The 21,497-nt window shown below is 40.7% G+C and overlaps 1 protein-coding gene across 1 annotated transcript in view; it reads left to right on the top strand.

Annotated features, from left to right (window-relative positions):
- The window catches only part of USH2A (usherin), an 829,367-nt gene that overhangs the window by 759,120 nt on the left and 48,750 nt on the right, over positions 1 to 21,497 (top strand). The window contains exons 63-68 of the mRNA XM_028488076.1: positions 4,528 to 4,737; positions 6,610 to 6,848; positions 7,710 to 7,918; positions 14,343 to 14,519; positions 15,887 to 15,970; positions 17,716 to 17,960. Coding sequence (XP_028343877.1) covers positions 4,528 to 4,737; positions 6,610 to 6,848; positions 7,710 to 7,918; positions 14,343 to 14,519; positions 15,887 to 15,970; positions 17,716 to 17,960 — 1,164 coding nt within the window. The remainder of the gene's footprint in view (positions 1 to 4,527; positions 4,738 to 6,609; positions 6,849 to 7,709; positions 7,919 to 14,342; positions 14,520 to 15,886; positions 15,971 to 17,715; positions 17,961 to 21,497) is intronic.

Raw genomic sequence — 21,497 nt, 5'->3', positions numbered from 1 at the left:
TCCTTCTCTTTCTCTTTCACAAAATTTATTACAAATGCTTCCATTCACAAATTCTTGCTTTCCTTCTGGAATAAAATTAGAAGGAGAAATGTTGGGTGAAAGGAATTAGGAGCATTTTAGAATAGTTAATAATATTCATCTGGGCTGTAAGGAAAAAATAGACCCAACAAGTTCCAGAAAGATCAGTGTTTCAAGAAATTTGCACCTGGAGTGAAAACTAGGCAACAAATGGTTGTTCTCCAAAGCTAGTGAACTCTGGTTCTGCTTGGAACTGTGGCCACTGTAATAAACTCGGTGGTGATCATTGCAGTTGTAACATATGCAACCAGATACATTCTGTGTGCTTATTTGAATGGCTGAAGGTAATGACAAAAGTAATGCAAAGTACAACTCTAAATAGACAACACATGAACAGAAATTGAAAAACTGTATGGTGCCTAGATTTGTGTACCTGGTTCTATAGAGAAGAGCTCTCTGTTTCTCAAATAAGACGGGGCACAAGAATCACTTGGAAATCTGTTAAAAAGGCAGGTTCTGAGATCTTTTCACTATAAATTATCTTACAAGAACGCAAGATGATTTTGATGATTGTAGCCAAGGAACACATTTTGACAAAGACTCCTCTGAAGGAAGATTTCTAAGAGGTAGTTTTCAACAGAGGACAAACAACTGAGCCCGTTGTTTCCACAGCAATGAGATCTGGGCAGCGTGGTGACAGATGCTGACATTTCATGTAATTAAAACTTTATAAAGCAAAATACAGTGATTAGACCTGGGGGATGGGGAGGGGAGCAGAATAAATAAAAGAACAATTTTATTTTTTAATGGAAAACAGCATAAAGATGGTAATAGTCACTAGTTAGATATCAAAAATTAGATTGAAAACAAATAGATCTATTCTTTCACTGGTCAGTTATAGATAGATAGATAGATAGGTAGATAAATAGATAGATAGATAGGATAGATTGAGATAGACAAAGTAGGCAACTCTACGTCTGTTCTCAAGATATTTAATTTCTTGATTCGTTAAAAATAAAAGATGAGGGCATATTACTCAAATTTTCCCACTCAAGACCTCTGCTTTTTCTTTCTCTACCATATAAAGATGGACCCAAATCTTGGGGCCATTATTTCTCAGTAGAAATAAATCATAAGCATAATCTGTTAGTATTTTTATCCTGAACCTTGAACTATACTTCAGTTCCTTTATCTTTTTAAAATAAATTTATTTATTTTATTTTATCGTTTTACTCTATTTATTCTTTTTGGCTGCGTTGGGTCTTCGTTGCTGCGCGCAGGCTTTCTCTAGTTGCGGCGAGCAGGGGCTGCTCTTCGTTGTGGTGCACGGGCTTCTCATTGCGGTGGCTTCTCTTGTTGCGGAGCACGGGCTCTAGGCGCGCGGGCTTCAGTAGTTGTGGCTCGTGGGCTCTAGAGCGTAGTCTCAGTAGTTGTGGCGCATGGGCTTAGTTGCTCCGCGGCTTGTGGGATCTTCCCGGACCAGGGCTTGAACCCGTGGCCCCGGCATTGGCAGGCAGATTCTTAACCACTGAGCCACCAGGAAAGCCCTAGTTCCTTTATCTCTTGTTTAGCTGGGCATAGACAAAAATCTACAGCGATTTTAGGATAAAGGACTTTTTACCTCGAGAGAGAGAGACAGAGAGAGAAAGAAAGAATATCAGTGACAGTTTCTTTTTGACTTTTCTTCTGGTGGTTTGGTATAAGAGACAATGCCTTGTTGGTGCAAGATCTGTGAAATCCATAATGCTTCATTAGCACAGCTTTCTCTTCATTGTAACAGCTTTCATTTTCAGAGGAGCTCATGTAAATAGGCTGCTCCTGCTTTGCATAAGCATGTTGATTTATATAAATGCTATTTTGATCTCAAATTGATTGAATACTAAAAAGAAAGACTAGGAAAAAAGCACTGTATTATGAAGGTCTCCTGTCAAAGACAAAAGACACTAGATCCTACATACATTTCCACTTACTGATGGGGAATTCTGTATTGCCTAGGTTTTAGAAGAGAATATTTCTAGAGATACATAGCAAAATACCACACTATTGAGATGCAAGTATTTTAAAATACCATGGATTAAATTACATTTTGGAACTAGGACTCCTCCACCCCCGTTTGCCCATGTAACGCAGAAAGGCATGAGGTCTAGTCCTGTCTGCCAACAGCAGCATTAAAAAGCCTTAATAGATTGGATGCTCCGTAATTAATTGGCAACTTGCTGAATTTTTATTTTGTCAGGCCCAGTTGCACTTTCCTCCTTGTGTTCTTCTCCATCCTTTGTGGCCCCCACTAAAATTCTGTATACCCTTAAATCACCAGCCAAAGCCCTTCTCTTGGCAAAGAATTGGATATCAATATGTGCACCTTATTTTGCATCCTTTCTCAAGAACATTTTCCTTTCAATCTTTGTTACTCGTCGTGTAATCAAAAATACTCCCCTTGCCCCACCGCAAGACATTTGCAGTAAAAGAGGTTAGTCTGGAGCAGACTGTGGAGTCCACGACTCTCTCATCAGCCCTGAAATCTGACCTCCTCATCAATTACCTCCTGTTGTAAGCTACCCTCCCTGTTGTAAGACTGACCATGGCCATTCCAGAGCGGATGCTAAGAGCAGCTACAGTTGTGTTCTGCCCTGTACTCTGGTTTCCATGGAGCCTAGCTTTCCCATTGCCAAGACAGTTTCCTGCTCCTTACTTCCCCGGGCCTATCAAAACAAACCTCTATCATTTGAGACAACCTGGGCATGTCTATTTACCCTTGCAAGCTAAGAGACTTTACCTAATCCAGAATTGCAGGTAGGTAATTGTCTATAGAAAAGTCATTTAATATTCATGATCCTGAGTATCTTATTTATGTGTATGGATGACATACAGAATCAAAAGCACAGTTTACTGGGAAGAGCAATAAAATTTATTGGCGAGTAGAATTCTGGTTTCAGCTCTAGTGACTTCTGTCACCTTGAGCAAGAGAGTCACATTTCAGAGCCTTGATTTCCTCATCTGTAAAAGGGGCTAATAATACATTCTCCAGCCACCTTACGAGGTTGTGTTCTGAGGACCAAGTCAGCGAACATTAAAGTGCTTTGTAGAGTATAGAATTTATACAAATGTTAGTGGTTATTATGCAAACTATGAGAGAAATGGATCAGAGCTCTGAAAAGAACAGGTTCTGCTTTGTAAGTAGGTAGTTACCTCTTTTTAAAATGTGGCATGTATGTCAACTATTTCTCAGTAAAACCGGGGAATAAAACGGAGTTTCTGGCAATCCTATCAGCAAGAGGCTGGAGATTTGCATTTGACAGCAATCCAAGAGCAATTCAACATCAGAAATTTTACTTTTACAAAGAAATCTGAAAAAAAAAAAGTACAGAAACACTGATAAAAGTTAGCCTAAGTACTGAAAATCTCTCCAATATTTATTTATTCTCTTAAAATTATTATTGAAGCGAAAGCAAAATAAACAAAAATGAAACTAAACTCTCACTGTAAAGTATTCTCCTACAGTGTTTTCTAAATATCTCGTATTTGGAACATTCCGCATGCTCTTTTAACACCGCACACCTAGAACGTGTGTACTATAGAATCAAACAGGTTTTCCAGACTTGTCTTTAAAAGCTCAGAACAAATTTATTTATATATATATATATATATATATATATATATACACACACACCTATATAATTATATAAAACATGTATATGTCATATAATGGTATATATTGTAATTATTATATATAACGTATATATTGTAATATTTGTGTGTGTATGTTTACATATATAAATACACAAAGACACCAAATGAGGGAAAAATTTCCTGAGGTCAGACTTGCACAACATGAAAGCTTACTAAGGAAGACTCCTACTCCTAAACATGCAAGACAGTCTGCTCGTATTGCCGTTTAGATCTATCATCCTGATTGATCACTGTGTAGTTGGCTATTATTGGGCCTAATTTAACCCTATCCACTCACACATCCATCTACTCTGTCTGTTGTACCTGACATTCTACAAATCACTTACTCATGCAAATGATGACCTAAGGCAACCTTTTAGGATATTCGTGTTTAATTATACAAATGGTGCTTGATAAATAAGATTACACCTCCTTCCATATGTTTATTCCCTTCTTGATGAAAGGAAAATTCAATTTTCATGCAGATTGGGTGGGGACGGGGTTTCAGAATTGCTGAGTTTTATGGAGTCTGCAGATCCATCCAGTTTGCAGAAGCTGACAAAAATCACTCCACACCCCGCACAGAGATGAGTAGTTTTTCATTAGGCTTAAATCAGCCATCAGCCAGCTTGGTTCAGAAATCGGGACTCTAATAGGACCCCCTCTGTGTTCACAGGGTCAAAGGCTAAAAACGGGAAGGACCTGCCCTCCTTTGCAATTACAAAGTTGCAAGATCAAAGTTTATCTCATTCTGTTGTTTTCAGTTGCTCTGAGTTGCCAACTTCTCTGCAGTCTGAGGTTATCTGGCTTTTGACTGGTCTTACTGATTTCTTTTTGGAGGTCTGGGCCGTGAATTCAGCAGGAAAAGCCTCCAGTAGCTGGACGCGGTGTAGAACTGGGCCCGCGCCCCCGGAAGGTCTCAGGGCCCCCAAGTTCCATGCGGTCTCTGCCACCCAAGCAGTGGTCAACATCAGCGCCCCCCAGAAGCCCAATGGGATTGTCAGTCTCTACAGATTGTTCTCCAGCGATACCAGCGGGGCCCAGATGGTGGTGAGCAGCAGGCTTCTGATCGGTTTATTTAAAGCAAATCATAAACCATGGTGTCCTTGCCTTTTCTTCCCCTCGATCCTTCTTTCTTATCCATCTGTTCTCAATTGCCCTGTGGTGACCTTAGCGGCACAAAGACCCCTCTGCAAAGAAATAGCGTTAGGAAATGTACAGAATACATGTAAATGCTCTGGGAGAGGAGGGCTAAATCTGGTATTAAAGACTCCACAGATCTTTTAAGGAACCTAAGACTTTAGAGATAACCAAATTAGTTGAATTCATTTAATTAGAAAACACATGTCAAGCACTCAGTGTAGTAGTGGCTTATAGTAAGGGGCCAACAAAGGTTCTCTGTTGGTGATGTAAATCTTAATATGAAAAAGGAAAAAGTAGAGCAAAGGATATCCTCGGAATCCCCATTTTGGCACGAGCAAATCTCTAATAGCACACTGAAATCTCAGACTTTGTTTTGGTGACTTCTAGAAAGTTCTAGATCTTTGGAAGAAACAACAGAACAGCTCAGCTCAGCCCTACTCCGCTGTTTGTGTATTAACACATTTGGGGCACATCGAGGAGACAAGATGGGCTGTGGAGGGAAATCATCTTTCACACTGTGTTTTAGCCAAGCCATTCACTGGAAGGGACACTAAATAATGAACTAGACCAGTTCCTGCATTATTTAAATGAAGAGACTACCTGCCAGGGGATGAAGTCTCTTTTCTCTGCAGGACAGCGGGTGTCACTCTCACATTTCTCATAAATAAGTATAGATTAGAATACTTTGTTCACGCAAACCTCGTAGAGAAATTGCACAGATCCTGGTATGACATGATAAATTATTTAGACCAATTGAGGGAACAATTTTGGCAAGTGTGGAGAAATCCTCTGAGGCCAGCGTAGCAGGTAGTGAAACACGATTTCAAAAGATAACTCACATGCAAGGAAGTCTTGTATGGAATGTTAAAGAAATATTAGCATATTTTCTACAAGGCTTCCGATTCAATAAATACAGATGATGTAAATACAATCAACCCTTGATTATCCATGCTTATAAAATGATAATATTAATAAATGAAAATAATTTCTATTTGGAGTGCCTTGTATGCATTTTTTTAAACAACAGGTAGCTCTTCTTAATTAAATGTTGCTTATGTCAATGTGAAAATGAGTTTCTAGTTTCTGAGCTCTTCTATTCCAAAGAGTACTTAATAAAAGCACAATAAGGTAAAAATATTTGCTCCAGATAAACCAAAAAGTTTATAATGCAACAAAGATAATTGTGGAAAAAACTATATTTCATACAGATCAGTACCCTTAGAGGAAGACATGGACTTTCAAACTCTTAAATATATGTAAATATACAAATATATAATATATATTTCAAGCTCTTAAATACTCAGCTCTAAGATTTGAGGGGATTTGAGGGGAGTTTTGACCCCAAAATTACATGCAAGTAACAATGGCAGAATATGGACCCTAGTGAATGTTGACTTAGAAATATAATTCAAATATAGATTCTGTTTTTCGAAAAGGCATCATTCTGAGGGTCACAGAACTCAGTATTTTGTGATTTTTGAGCCATTTTCTAATATCTCTTTATTGTAATAGACAACATTGTTCCCTGTGATTTCTATCCTGTTGCCTCAAACTTCTATCAAACTCTTATCTCATTGCATGTTTTTGCATGTTTAAGCCATGCCTCTCCAGCTGGATTGGTCATTCTTAAGGGTAAATATTATGATCGATGCCAGGGTGCATCTCCCAGAGTAACTAGCGTGGCACTCTATTCACAGAACACATGGTACACGATAAAAGTGAACCAACTCTCTGTGACTTGCGACCGGGCCTCATCTAGTCTTCTCTCTCCTCCTACAGCTGTCTGAAGGCCTGGCCACCCAGCAGACGCTTCATGGCCTGCAGCCCTTCACGACCTACTCCATTGGGGTGGAGGCCTGCACTTGCTTCAATTGTTGCAGCCAAGGGCCGACAGCAGAGCTGAGAACTCCTCCTGCTCCACCATCAGGACTGTCCTCTCCCCAAATCCAGACCCTGGCCTCGAGGACAGCCTCCTTCCAGTGGAGTCCCCCGCTCTTGCCCAATGGTGTCATTCAGAGGTAGTGTGGGAGAGCCAAAAGGACAAATAAACCGAAATAAGACACGAACACAGACATGCAGCTACCCAGCCCTCCCCAAGGGAGACTTGCTGATTGACCGGACACCTATAGCAGAATAAACAAATCAGTTGATTTCAGTGGTCACATTCCCCACAAAGTGTTTCAATCACAAATCGGCTAAGGATGGAAAGGTGAACAACATTTTCTTTAAATTCTGGCAAGGACTTCCCTGGTGGTCCAGTGGCTAAGGCTCAGCGCTTCCACTGCAGGGGGCACAGGATCGATCCCTGGTCCCTCATGCCACGCAGTGCATCCAAAAAACAAAAAAAAAGACGAGGCAATGTGTTCCCCTTCATTGAAAGGATGTGCCCTTCCTCATGGTTCCCTGGAATTTTTCATTCTACAGGGTTCAGCTAGAACATAAGGAACTTCTGTGACTAAATCAGACTTTCCTTGATCTAATTTAAAATGTCGTAATGAACCACTGTTTGAAAGACCAGAGAAGTTATTTCACTCCAGATAATCTGGAGGAAAAAAGATATTCTGTATTTTCAACAGAGAAGAACAGTTTTATCGCTCTCTTCTAAAAAAAGAGAAATATCTTATCTCTACCAGCAAGGATTCCTGGCTGCTGGGTGGACAGCAACAGGTGTACACATGTGACTTCTCTTCTCATTTCTCTGGTTCCATCTGTTGCCCGTTTCCACCAGCATTAAATAAAGTGTTTCTGAGAGCAGTCTCCCACAAATGGGAATTTGAAAGAGCTGGCAGTTCAGTGAAAACAAAATATCCGCAGGTTTAAAAGAGAGTTAGACTAATTCCTTTGCCTGTTTCCTCTTTATGTGTCCATTCTCATTCCAGCTATGAGCTCCAGCTCTACATGGCTTGCCCTCCGGATCCAGCCACGCCCTGTACTCCCAGCCAAACCGAGACAAAGTACACTGGGCCAGGGCTGAGAGCCAGCCTCGGGGGTCTCCAGCCCTACACCACCTACAAGCTGAGGGTGGTAGCCCACAATGATGTGGGCAGCACGGCCTCTGAATGGATCAGCTTCATCACCCAAAAAGAATGTGAGTAGAAGTGGCTGCCACCTTAAGCCAAAAAGGTAGGAGGGCAGCCGGAGGGGAAGCTTGTCCTGAAAGGTAGGGGGAAAACAGTTTGCTAAAAGGACTGAGTGTTCAGTTCCTTTGAATGCTACTGAGACATCAGTGAAAATGACTACTGGGGGAAAATGCCCATTGGATTAAATAATATGGAGATCAAGAGTGAATTTAGGAAGATTTTTCATGTAGCAATGGGATGAAAACCAATTAAGAGAACGCTAATACATAGGTAAGACAAAAAGAAACACGTAAGGGGGCTTCCCTGGTGGCGCAGTGGTTGAGAGTCCGCCTGCCGACGCAGGGGACACGGGTTCGTGCCCCGGTCTGGGAAGATCCCACATGCCGCGGAGCGGCTGGGCCCGTAAAAGAAACACATAAGATGACTTTTTTTCTTTATTTATTTTGAGATAACTTTTTAAAGAAGTTTGCCATTCCTTTTCTTTTCAAGTGACGTGGCATCATAGCTCGCATTTCTGGAAAGCTTTGATATACGGCACTGCCAGGAAAAGCAAAAGGGCTACTGAGTGCAGAAAAGGGCAGTTAGCTAATCAGTTGGGGCCTCCTTACATTTCTATAAAATAAGTCCTTTTCAGATTTTATAAGGTTTAAATGTCTACTGTTTAAAAATGGCAAATACGAAAGGTATTAAGAATAAAATAAGTACTTATCATTAGAGCCAGCTATGTAATTTGTGGGTTCCACTGGAAAATGAAAATATGGGGCCCCTTGTTCAAAAATCATTAACAATTTCAAGATAGTGACAGCAGAGCATCAAACCAAGTCCATAATCCTTCTACATGAGGGATCCTGGGCAGCTGCACGGGTCACACAACCATGAAGCCAGTCCTGCTTATAATCCCACCACCATTAATATTTTAGCATAATTCATTCCTTTAATCCCTTTTTTATGCAGAGTTTTTATTACATGGCTGAGATCACACTCTAATGAAAATTTCATAGTCTGCTTTTTACACTTGACATTATTTTATTTGCATTTCCCATGGCATTAAAAACTCTTTAGCCACCAAGGTTAATGGCTATCTAACATTCCATCCTATGAATAAATTGGGCATTTCAGTTGTTTCTAATATTTTCCTTTTATAAATGTGGTGAGAAAGTTTGGAAACAAATCTTTGTGTGAATGTCTGGTTATCTTCTTAAATGGCAACAAATGGAATTTACTACATCAGGAATTTTAAGTATTTTAAGGCTTTGCACACTTATTGCAAATTTGCTTTCCAGAAACATTATATCAGATTATAACCTCACCTTCGGTATTTGGCACTGACATTTTTAAAAGTAAGGGTTGTGCATTCGTGAAAGTTCACTGCCTCATACGAAGACTTTAATGTACCTGAGCAATAACATGGCAGGATGTTAGCAAGAGGTCATTTTTCGAGAGCACTTGCTCGTTCCTGGCACTGTTCAAGCATTTTACAAATAATCCTTACCACAAACCTATGAAGTTAAGTACTATTATTAACCAAATTTATAGATGAGAAAACTGAGGCAGGGCTGTGGACTGTGTACTACAATTCCAGGATGCCATTCACATTGATCAGAATCTGAAGTGAGGCTCCTGGAGCTGTATGATGAGCTAAAGCCAGAGCTTAAGTCCCTCCAGTTTCCACACCTAGAAGGTGGAAGTGTTACTCTAAGTTCAGGATCACCCAGCTCAGCAGCACCCTCGGTACTGCTGTGTTAACCTGGTCAACTCGCTACCTATTTTCTGTAATAGAGATTTCAGACCTTCTCCACCCTCCTCAAACCTTCCACTTCTTCTCATCCTTTTCCCACAAGCCTATACGATCCTCACCCACCTCTCCCTAGAGTCTTGGCAGAACTCCTTGCCTCGTAATTCACCAGGAAAGGAAATGTCATCAGTCAGTAATTTGCTCCCTTCCCACCCCAGACAGCCGCGTGTCCTGCATCTGCATCATTCCCGCCAGGGACACGGCAGGAAGGGGTGGTCCTTCCATCTGAAATAAACCTGCTTCTTGTGCTTTGAGTACCACTTCCTTCACTACTATTCATCATTTTTCTATCCTTAATCTTCAGTGTATCACGGTTGTTTCTATCTTTCTAATGTTAAAGCAAACAGACTCCATTTCCCCTCTGGTTCCTGCCCCAGCTCCTCCCCACAGAGCACAACTCTTCTAAAGAATGGTCTTCAAGTGCTTTCCCATTTTCTTTCTTCCCACATGTTCTTTAACTTCCTCCACACTGATTTCCACCTCCTCCCTGCACGAAAGTCTCTTCCTAAATTTGCCCTTGACCTCCACACTGATAATCCAGTGGGCTTTTTTCACCAGTAATCACGTTGACTTCTTGGGAACATTCAACGTGATTGAAGCCTCAATCCTTGGTAAAAAGTGGCTCCCCTTAGTTTTCATGACAAGTCTCTCCTGGGAAACCTGCGTCTTTGGATGTTCAGTGTTAGTCAACTTGGTTGGTTGATCTTCCACCAACCAAGGTTTTTAAGCCTCAACCCTAAACGTTCTCTCCTCACACTTTCCCTTTTATCCCCTTCCCTCTTTTTTCCTCTCCTTCCTGCCTCACCTCTTCCCTCTTCAGGTGAGTTCATCTCCTCCAAGGCTTCAGTTCTGAAGGCTGACTCCCAAATGGTCACCTCCTCCCCGAGCTCCCTGCTTGAAATCCAGACCCTCACACCCAGCTTCCTTGCCTCCCTTTGAACTTCTCATAACCAGCTTGAGTTGGGCAGACCCCCGACAGAAGGCGCATATTTCCCCTTAAATGTGCACTTCCTTTGGCTCTCATCCTCTCCATTTTATCGCCAGCACTGGGCAGAGTGTCTTAGATACCCAGAATGTGTTGTTTAGTGAGTGAGTGAATGCTTCCAGAACGTCTCACGTTTACTGTTGGCACCACCCAATCAGTGTCCTTTGTCACCCAAGCTATAATCAAAGCAAAGTGTAATCATTCTTCATAACGTCTACTGCCTAATTGTATAACCTCCTTTATCTTTTTGCCTATTCCTCTCGCTATCCTCCCTTCCCAAACCCAAAAAGAACTGTGAGAAACATTTATTCCTGAAATGAAAGTGTAGTCAAATGAATTCTGACTTAATAAAAAACGCTGCTCCATACGAGGAATGGGACAAAACACCAACACCATCTTTGAGAAGCAATTACCGTTTACAATACAGACTGTCCCTTATGTACAATGGTTTGACTTCACGATGGTGCCAAAGTGATACACATTCAGTAGAAACTATACTTCAAACTTTGAATTTTGATCTTTGTCAGGCTAGCGATCTGTAGTATGATTTTCTCTCGTGATGCTGAGGGCAGCTCCCAGTCAGCCATGCCATCAAAAGGGTAAACAACCAATACACTTACAACCATTCTGTACCCGACACCCATTCTGTTTTTCACTTTCACTACAGTTTGCAATAAAATTATAGGAGATACTCAACCGTTTATTATAAAATAGACTTTGCATTAAATGATCTCTGCCCAGTGAGCTAATGTAAGTGTTCTGAGCACGTTTAAGGTAGGCTAGGCTAAGCTATGATGTTTGGTAGCTTATGTGTATTAAATGCATTTTCAACTTAGGATTTTGTCAATTTATGATGGGTTTATCGGGCGTAACCCCATCCTAAGTCAAGGGAGATCTGTATATTTATAAGCCAATTTTGCTAATTATTCCAGGTTTTGTGTGTGTATCACCAGAAGGCCAGGCCAAAACAGCTATGTGAGGTTTCACCGATTCTCTTTTTCAACATGAAACTTAGTTTTTGCCAGACATTTTCCCCTTATGCTGGAAGAAAAGAATGAACAGATTTAAGATGTCCTGCCTTTCTATTCTTCCTTGACACTGAAGAAGTGGCTGAAGGTTGCAGTAGCACTGAAGGAGAAAGGGTTCTCTTAATCTGTTTACTGGATCCACAGACATGGAAAAACACAATAGTTGACTGGCTGTTGTATGGGGTTTAAATACCATTTCTGTTCCTTTTAACTCATTATACAAACTAGCAGAGAGAAAATGTGGATCGAAGAATACAAACCAGAAGATGCTTTGAAAATAGTATTTGCAATTTTATATAAACGTGATCAGAAAAGGGTCTAGAGAAGCATTAGCAACATATTCTGCCCCCTCTGCCTGAATTACACCTGCAGTGGAAGAGCAGAGGTGGGGTGTAAATGTTTAACAACTGGCCTCCGTGAAAGAAAAATGTCCTGATTTGAAGTGCTCACCAATTTCCATGGTGTAAGTACTCCTGCTTGGCTGACTTCAAGTTGCCAACGTGACAGCGCTGAACACAGAGTTGGGAAAAGATCGTGTACCATTATATAATATTTCCACCATCCAGATACAATAGATTTAAACAGCATGAGAGCATAGATAATAAAAGGTAGTGAAATAATTAAGAAGTTACAAAGTTTTAATATTTATTACCTTTGTTTTAATATAATTTATTTAGGTTTATATCATTTAATTTTTAATAGTGGCTGGGTTTAATAACCAACTCACAAAATTCCTGAATATTTAACAATCAGGATGAACCACTCACCACTGAAGGGCACCCATAAAGTGGATTAGTAAATCATGCTCCTTTAAATAAATATGTACTGATTATAACAAAGAAACACGGGCTTTGGCGTTAAGCAGGCCTGGGTTCAGATCCTTTGTCCCCTACCAGCTACTGACATTAAGCAGATTATTTGATCTCTCTAAACCTTAGTCTCCTCACGTGAAAAATTAGGAAGTAATTCTTAGAAGATGGTTTTGGGGATTAAATAAAATAAAGCACATCAAGTACTTTATTGTACTTGCATTGTCCTACTTTATTGGCCTAGTAGCTGTTATCATTTTCTCAGTCTTCAAATCCGTTATCCCTGATTATTTTGATAGTTTGATAGTTTGATCACTCTTTTTCCTCAGGGAGATCTCCAAATCCTGCAAGGCAAATAAAGCCCCTACCTTTCTATTTTTGTACTATTTACAAGCCTTCTCTTTGTCTGTACTGTTATGATGTAGGGGAGAAGTGGAAATCTACCGAAATTAAGTGACAGAGGGAAGCCACAGACAAATACAATAGTATGTTCCATTGTGATATGAGGCACAATTTGTGTTAAAAAAAAAAAAATTTAAAGAGGGCTTGATAGCTCTTGTTTCAGTATTTGCAGAAAAATTTTCCTATAACTTTATGAAAATATCTTATTTTAAAAGATGAGAATCAAATTTGTCTTCATGGTTGAATCTTATGATCACAAAAGCATAATTATTCCTTATTTTGTTATATTTCCTCACATCAGCAACAGATGGATTTAATTTTTAAAGGAAAAAAAGATATCCAATTTATTTCTACCACTCACTTTTTTTTTCTTTTCTTAAAAGCCAATTTCATATATAGCTGCATCTTAATGCTCTTACAAATGTATTGATTATTTTGGAGAAAATGAGATCTCGTGAAATAAATCTCTTCTGACTTGACAAGATGATATGGTATCCCTTCATTTGTTCCTACAAAAATGATTCATTTAAAAGATGAGCCTCAGTTAAGGATTATTCTTCCTTTATTTTAGTAAGGAGTTGAAAAAGGAAAAGGTCTCATTCCTGTTAAATGCACACAAAGTTGCTTCTCTATCTGATACAATACTTAGGAGACCTGAGCTTGATTATATACTAATGTACTGTGCTATTGATTGATTAGTCGGGGCAATGAATTATTATACTCGAATTGCTATTTGCAAGGCTTTTTAACTATCTTAGAAAACAAACGAACGGTTCAAGAAAAAGCTTTAAAAATAAATGGGTGCCAAAAGAACATAATTCACCATCTAAGCAGTTTAGTTAGGGGAAAATAAAATATTAACTTCATCTAGTCCTTGGGGCTTTGTAGCAATAAATATTGATTTGATATGAAAAATAGCTATCCACTGTACTTAATAGTGTTAAGGATACTTTACCTGTTAAAAGAAGGAAAATGCAACAAAATATGAGCTCCGGGGCTATGCTGATGAGCAGAACCATTGTATGTTAATAGTTGTATTTCATAAAACACCACTCTCCATTGATTTTTTTTGGAAAGCAGGTGCAACATTGCTGAGAAAGCATTTCACATGTGTTCCCATGGTTTTCTTTTCACCCCCAAAGCCAGGTTTTTCCTTTAAGCAGTAAGGGAAATAGGAAAGGTTCCAGCAAGGACAAAAAAAATGTGTGCTCATATTTTAAAATAAAAAGCACACCACACTATTTTTAGAACTTACAACCTTCTCCCACATATTTTTAGAACCTTCTCCCACTTATTTTTAGAACTTAGAAACTTCTTCCACCTATTTTTAGAACTTGCACCCTTCTCTCAACTATTTTTAGAACTAGAACCTTCGTCCAACTATTTTCAGAACTTACATCCTTCTCCCAACAGTGCCCGAGTACCGTGCCCCTTTCTCGGTGGACAGCAATCTATCCGTGGTATGTGTGGACTGGAGTGGCTCCTTCCTGCTGAACGGACGGCTGAAGGAGTTCGTCTTGACCGATGGAGGGCAGCGCGTGTACAGTGGCCTCGACACCACCCTCTACATCCCAAAGACCGCGGACAGAAGTGAGTTTCCTGTTCCCATTTCTCAGGGCACAAGAAGCTGGGTTTCCCAGCTTTCCGAGATGCTCGATCTGACGATCTGAAAGGTGACCTCAGATGGTCATCATTAACATGTCCTGGGTTAAGTGGTCACTTCTCATGGGAAAGCGACTGCACAGCGTCAATCAGGTTTTCCCGATGACCCTTCTGATGTGGTCCTCTGAGCACTGCCTCTGCTGACGTGAGGGTCCCCAGGAACAAGACCAGAGGGCAGGTTATGTGCACTAGAGACATAAAACCCACAGGCAAAGAGTATCTCGAAATAATACACTTTTAGGGACTTCGGAGACTTTCTCGATGCATCCACAGCCTCCAAAGAGAGCGTAATCAGGCCATGACCATCCCCAGATCTTAGACCCTGAGTAAGGGCTTTCCTTAACCAACGTCGGTATCTGTTCTTGAAATAACAACGCTCTTCCCTCTAAAAGTAAATACTTTCTCCCTATTTAATTACTCGTCCTTCTTCTGTTTGTCTTGTTCTTAAATGGAAATGAGAAAAAGCTTTTCAAGGTTCTAAGTATTTTCTAATGATCAACATGGCCACAGGGCCAATAGATGTGAGGCCCTTTTGGGCAATCTGGTTTTATACAATGAATTCATTAATGGTTGATTTTTTTTTAGTTTCCTTGAAAATATGTACTATTTATTTTGGCTAAAAGGGGCAGGTAAACAATGAGCTCCCGCATTGCATTTACAGCATTTGAAACTTATCAGTAACATTTTTGCAACAATTCAGCTACACATTTTCATGGTCACAGTTCTTGGTCACCTGGGCAGTTTGTTGTGATGGGGAGATGGCCTGCTGGCCAGGCCTCTAATCATCTGTGTGACCTTACAAGACTCACTTCCCTCAGGCTCCTGGCTGCTGTAAGAGGTATTTGGACCATTTGATTTCCCAGATCCCTGTTGAGCCTTCCTGCTTAGTAGGAAACTCTGGGTTGCCTAGTGAAAGGGACACCTGTAAGTTTTAAAGGAACAGGTTCAGATTATATGCAGAACAAGATACACTCTGTGAATTAGCCTTTATTCTTCAGATAATGCTTTTCCTTTGCTATATAATCTCTAAACTTCTTTAGTTCTGTTACTTATATATATGTTATTATATAGGTAACATATGTAATAACATATATGTTATATACATTATTACACTAATGATAGCTGTTTTTCTTGATAGTTTTTAAGTTAGAAATAAGTTTGCATAGTAGGTAAAACCTCATTACTTGATGTGGAATCCTGTTTTCAGACTTCTTCATGCTATAATACATTGCTTTTCTGAAACTGTGCCCACTATTTGTAGATGTTGAATAACTGACTCATTTACCTTTGTCTAGCTTTCTTTTTCCAGGTCATCTGCACTACAGATGAAGGAAGTGTTAAGACACCTTTGATTCAATATGATACCAGCACTGGATTTGGTAAACATTTAACTCAAATCATATTTAGTGTAGTATCTACTCATTTTCCTAAAGAAACATGCATGTTTGTTTATACATATTTGTGTTTGTTTATACAAACATGTTTGTTTATACATATGTATCTACACATCTTAGCATACACCATATGGAAGAAATTGTGTTAAGTGTTGTAAGAATTTTTTTAAGTCCTCTTGAAACTTACATTAGGCAAGGAGTTAGGGTAAACTCTTAAAATGTCAAATCATTGAATTGTAGATGCAGAGAGATATGACTAAAGTTCTCTCCTAACCACAAATTCTGTCAATAATGAGCTATATGAACTTGTGCACACAAAAAAAGTGAATTTATAGAGGAAGTCAGAGGAAAGAGAAAATACTCTAATGCCCATTTGTGTTGATAATAACGATAATATTCCAGATTCAGAGTTAGGGTTAGCAAAGTGTAGCCCCCCTCTCATGGAGTTCAAATTTTAATTTTAGTCACCTTCTCTCCCTCCCTTAAACATCCTCACCCCAGTGCTAAATGCTTCCCCTTTAATCAACTTCCCCTGGCAATGTGGGTGTGAAGGCCAAGCAGGCCCATCCAGTCCTTGAGGGGCTGAAAAGGGGGAAGGCTGTCAAAAGAGTAGGCATTTACAGCTGTGTCTGTCCTTCTTCCTCTTGGCCATGAGCGTTGGCTTTAGAAGAGCAGCTCCCTGGCCCTCTGCTGCATGCCAGCCTGCATGGCGGCTGCGTGGATCCAGAGGTTTCTGAGCTGGTGCTAGCAAAGGGCTGGGATGGAGATGATCTCTGAGACTTTCTCCCACTCAGATTGCCAGGCCGACGGCGATTCCACAGCTTAATGCTGTTCTGCAGTGATCCCATAAGCCTTTCCGAGTCTGCCCCGCTCATTCCAGCTTTCCCACATCCACAGACTTAACAATCCTGCTACTCCCCATCCTTCGATCCTTCATCCCTGGAAAGCCCTTACTTAGCACAGGGACTGGCACAGGGTAAACGCTCATTAAATGTGAGCGATGTCTATCAGCCTCATGTGCAGAGAATCACATCAACTGAACTCTCAACACCTGAATAGAAATCAAAGGTAAGTGGTCCCTTTGCTAAAGGATTTCCATCCCTAGGAAGCTCTCCCAGGGCATTTGAGTGATGACTTGCAGAGCTTCTGTTACTTGACAGAGAGGCCAGAGTACAAGAAGTACTATAAAGACCACATGTTAGTGAGCACAAGCTGTTAACATCCCAATGGAAAATGGTATCTGACGTCTCAAAATCCAGTTTGCAAGAAACTTCGCAGGAACAGGGCTGTTGCATGAAGTGAGGGGACCCTGGATCCACACAGCATTGACTGTGTGTGTAATGGGGTTTCTGTAGCAATATTAGTCTGGGATCCAACCCTCACATGAGCCCAGAAAGGACTTTGCCCCCCAGGCACACAGCTGTGAAGTAGGCTTTTCCCAAGGTTACTTTGGTAACCCTCTTAAAAATCCCCTCATCCCCCCTCCAACTGTATTTCCTGGGAGCGTGCCAAGGCAGCTGCAATTTCCAACCTGAGAGGTGTCAGCAAGGTCTCCCAAGGGCTGTAAGCTTCTCCTGACACCCACCGACCCACTGCACCGTTTCCCCAGCCTGAACACAAGTGCAGCAAAGCACTGTACATGCCTTTCTAATTTATTAAACAACAGAGCAAGAAATCACAAAATTGCCTTCTGAAATAGCGTTTCCCTTTTCTGTCCCTGGGTTTTGCAGGCCTGGTGCTGACAACTCCTGGAGAAAAGAAAGGATCGGGGAGCAAAAGCACGGAGTTCTACAGCGAGTTATGGTTCATAGTATTAATGGCAATGCTGGGCTTGATCTTGTTGGCCATTTTTCTGTCCCTGATACTACAGAGAAAAATCCACAAAGAACCATATATAAGAGAGAGGCCTCCTTTGGAGCCTCTTCCAAAGCGGATGTCTCCATTGAATGTATACCCACCGGGGGAAACCCATATGGTATGTCTCTAAAGGCGGCCTCATTTCTCTATCACTGGACTAAAATATTTGTCTGTATTTAGAAGGAAATATTTTCAGAGCCATAGTAGCAAGGGACTAGATGACACTTATGTTTGGCTAAATGTGGAGACCAAGGGAGACTAACCCTAGAAGAGCATTCTCAACTTTGGCTGCACGTTAGAATCACCTGGTGCTACAGACTGAATATTTGTGTCCCCCCAAAATTCATGTGTTGAAACCCTAATCCCAAGTGTGATGGTATGTGGGGGGAGGGCCTTTGGGAGGTAGTTAGGTCATGAGGGTGGAGCCCTCATGAATGGGATTAGTGCCCTTATAAAGAGACCCCAGAGAGCTCCCTTGTCCTTTCCACCATGTGAGGACCAGGAAGTGGGCCCGCACCAGACACTCAATCTGCCGGCACCTTGATCTTGGACTTCCCAGCCTCCAGAATTTAAGAAATAAATTTCTGTTGCCTCTAGGTCACCCAGTCCATGGTATTCTGTTATAGCAGGCCTAACGGGCTAAGACATCTGGGAAAGTTTTAAAAATACCGATACCTGGGCCTTATCCCAGAAATTCTGATTTCATTGGCCTTGGATGGGGCCTGGGGGTTGGTATTCTTTTTTTTAACTCCGAAAGTGATTCTAATGTGCACCAGGGGTGAGTATTTCTGCTTTGTAGTTTAAGTCAGGGGATGGTGGAGGAGAGTTGTATATTGGAATCACCTGGAGAATTTAGAGGTTCTATTACTGTGTAACTTGGGGAATTAGAAATAAAAGGGGAGACAGGGAAGGACTTAAGTGCCAGCAGTGCTGGGTCTGTTCTTGACCCTGACACCCTGTGCCGGTGCAGATGGATGACTCCTTGTGGCTCCAGACCACCTACTGCCAAGATAGAGGTCAGGCAAAGATCTGTGGGGTGAAGGTCACACAGAGGGTGACACAAGGCATCGCTGCACCAAGCAGTCATTGAAGAGGTAAAAGGTGACTGAATCCCATGGCGCAGTCTGGCATGGGGCTGTGTCTACCTGGGCAAGGAAAGTCTGTAATTTATAAATCCCCCAGGTACCAGTCTGCTCCCCAAACTGTGTGCCAAAATGCATCTGCCCAAGGGGACCCCTTTTCCCCAGTTTGCACAAAGGTTCTATATGAGCTAGTGGCCACCCTGTGCAGCTGAAATTCTGATCACCAATTCCAATGTGTGGGGAGGCTTTCGACACCAACAGGCAATTCTCTGACACCAGCTGGGTGTCCTACAGTTCAACTAAATTCTGACACTGTCTACCCAGAGATAGCATCAGATTCCACAGGGGAAGGGCTCAGTCCTACAAGACTCTTGTCCCCTCTGTGTCCCCTTCCCCGCCAACCTCAGACGCCAATCACAAGTCCAGATTGTCACCTGTGCTTCTGACCTACTGGCTACAGATTGGAGGTTCCAATGACCAAATCCTTGGGTTTCTTAATTCGTTAACGAATTTAATGAACAGTAACGAATTTTAAATTTGTTAACATTTTCAAGATCACAAGGCATAAATTGAGTCCAGCTAAGTTTAAGTACAGGTTCTACTTGTACAGTCAGCCCTATATATCTACAGATTCCATACTCACGGACACAGAGGGCTGACCATGAGAACTGAGCATCCTCGGATTTTGGTACCCATGGGAGGGAGTCCTGGAGCCAAATCCCCTTGGATACCAAGGGACAATTGTAATTACTGGCTTGCAGATCCTTTCATTCTCTGCAATACTAAACAAATAATGCAGTATCACCTCAACACTTAGCAATTAGTTTCTACTCACCGAGTGGTTTAAATTGCCGAACTCTTATATTATGAAAATGCATCTCCAGATAGTATTAATGTGTGGGTATGATTGTACTGTCCTTGGAGAAACATAAAGAATTTGGGGTTTGGTTTTTTTTTTTTTTTTAATTTTATTGAAGTATAGTTGATTTACGATGTTGTGTTAATTTCTGCTATAGAGCAAAGTGATTCAGTTATACATATATATATTTTTCATATTTTTTTGATTGTAGTTTATCAAGATATTGAATATAGTTCTCCTGCTGTACAGTAGGCACTTGTTGTTTATCCATCCTATATACAATAGTTTGACTCTGCTAATCCCAAACTTCCAATCCTTACCTCCCCCATCGCCCTGCCCCTTGGCACCCACAAGTCTGTTCTCTGTGTCCTTGAGTCTGTTTCTGTTTTGTAGATAAGTTCATTTGTGTCATATTTTAGATTCCATCATATGTGATACCATATGATATTTGTCTTTCTCTTTCTGACTTACTTTGCTTGGTAGGTTAATCTCTAGGTCCATCCATGTTGTTGCAAATGGCATTATTTCATTCTTGTTTATGGCTGAGTAATATTCTCTTATATAAATATAGCACTCTTCTTTATCCATGCATCTGTCAATGGACATGTACGTTGTTTCCATGTTCTGGGTATTGTATATAGTGCTTTTATGAACATTGGGGTGTATGTATCTTTTCAAATTAGAGTTTTGTCCTGATATATGCCTAGGAGTGGGATTGCTAGATCATATGGCAACTCTATTTTTAGTTTTTGAGGACCATCCATACTGTTTTTTATAGTGGCTGCACTGATTTACATTCCCACCAACAGTGTAGGAGGGTTCCCTTTTCTATACTCGCCCTCCAGAACTTGTTATTTTTAGACTTTTTAATGATGACTAGTCTGTCCAGTGTGAGGTGGTACCTCACTGTAGTTTTGATTTGCATTTCTCAAATAATTAGCGATGTTGAGCATCTTTTCATGTGCCTGTTGGACATGTGTATGTCTTCTTTGGAGAAATGTCTACTGCGGTCTTCAGCCCACTTTTCAGTTAGGTTGTCTGTTTTTTTTATTATTAAGTTGTATGACCTGTTTGTATATTTTATAAATTAAGCCCTTATCATTTGCATCATTTGCAAATATTTTCTCCCAGTCCATAGGTTGTCTTTTCATTTTATTTATGGTTTCCTTTGCTATGCAAAAGCTTATAAGTTTGATTAGGTCCCAATTAGTGACTTTTCCTTTTTTTTTTTTTAACATCTTTTTTGGAGTATAATTGCTTTACAATGTTGTGTTAGTTTCTGCTGTATAACAAAGTGAATCAGCTATATGTGTATACATATATCCCCATATCTCCTCCCTCTTGCATCTCCCTCCCACCCACCCTATCCCACCCTTCTAAGTGGTCACAAAGCACTGAGCTGATCTCCCCATGTTTTGCACCTGCATCCCACTAGCTATCTATTTTACATTTGGTAGTGTATATATGTCAGTGCTACTCTTTCACATCGTCCCAGCTTACCCTTACCCCTCCCCATGTCCTCAAGTCCATTCTCTATGTCTGTGTCTTTATTCCTGTCCTGTACCTAGGTTCATCAGAACCATATTTTTCTTCTAGATTCCATATATATGTGTTAGCATACAGTATTTGTTTTTCTGACTTACTTCACTCTGTATGACAGTCTCTAGGTCCATTCACCTCACTACAAATAACTCAATTTCGTTTCTTTTTATGG

Source organism: Physeter macrocephalus, chromosome 4 (genome assembly GCF_002837175.3).
Source record: "Physeter macrocephalus isolate SW-GA chromosome 4, ASM283717v5, whole genome shotgun sequence".
NCBI lineage: Eukaryota > Metazoa > Chordata > Mammalia > Artiodactyla > Physeteridae > Physeter > Physeter macrocephalus.
This window is presented reverse-complemented; position numbering and strand designations above follow the sequence as displayed.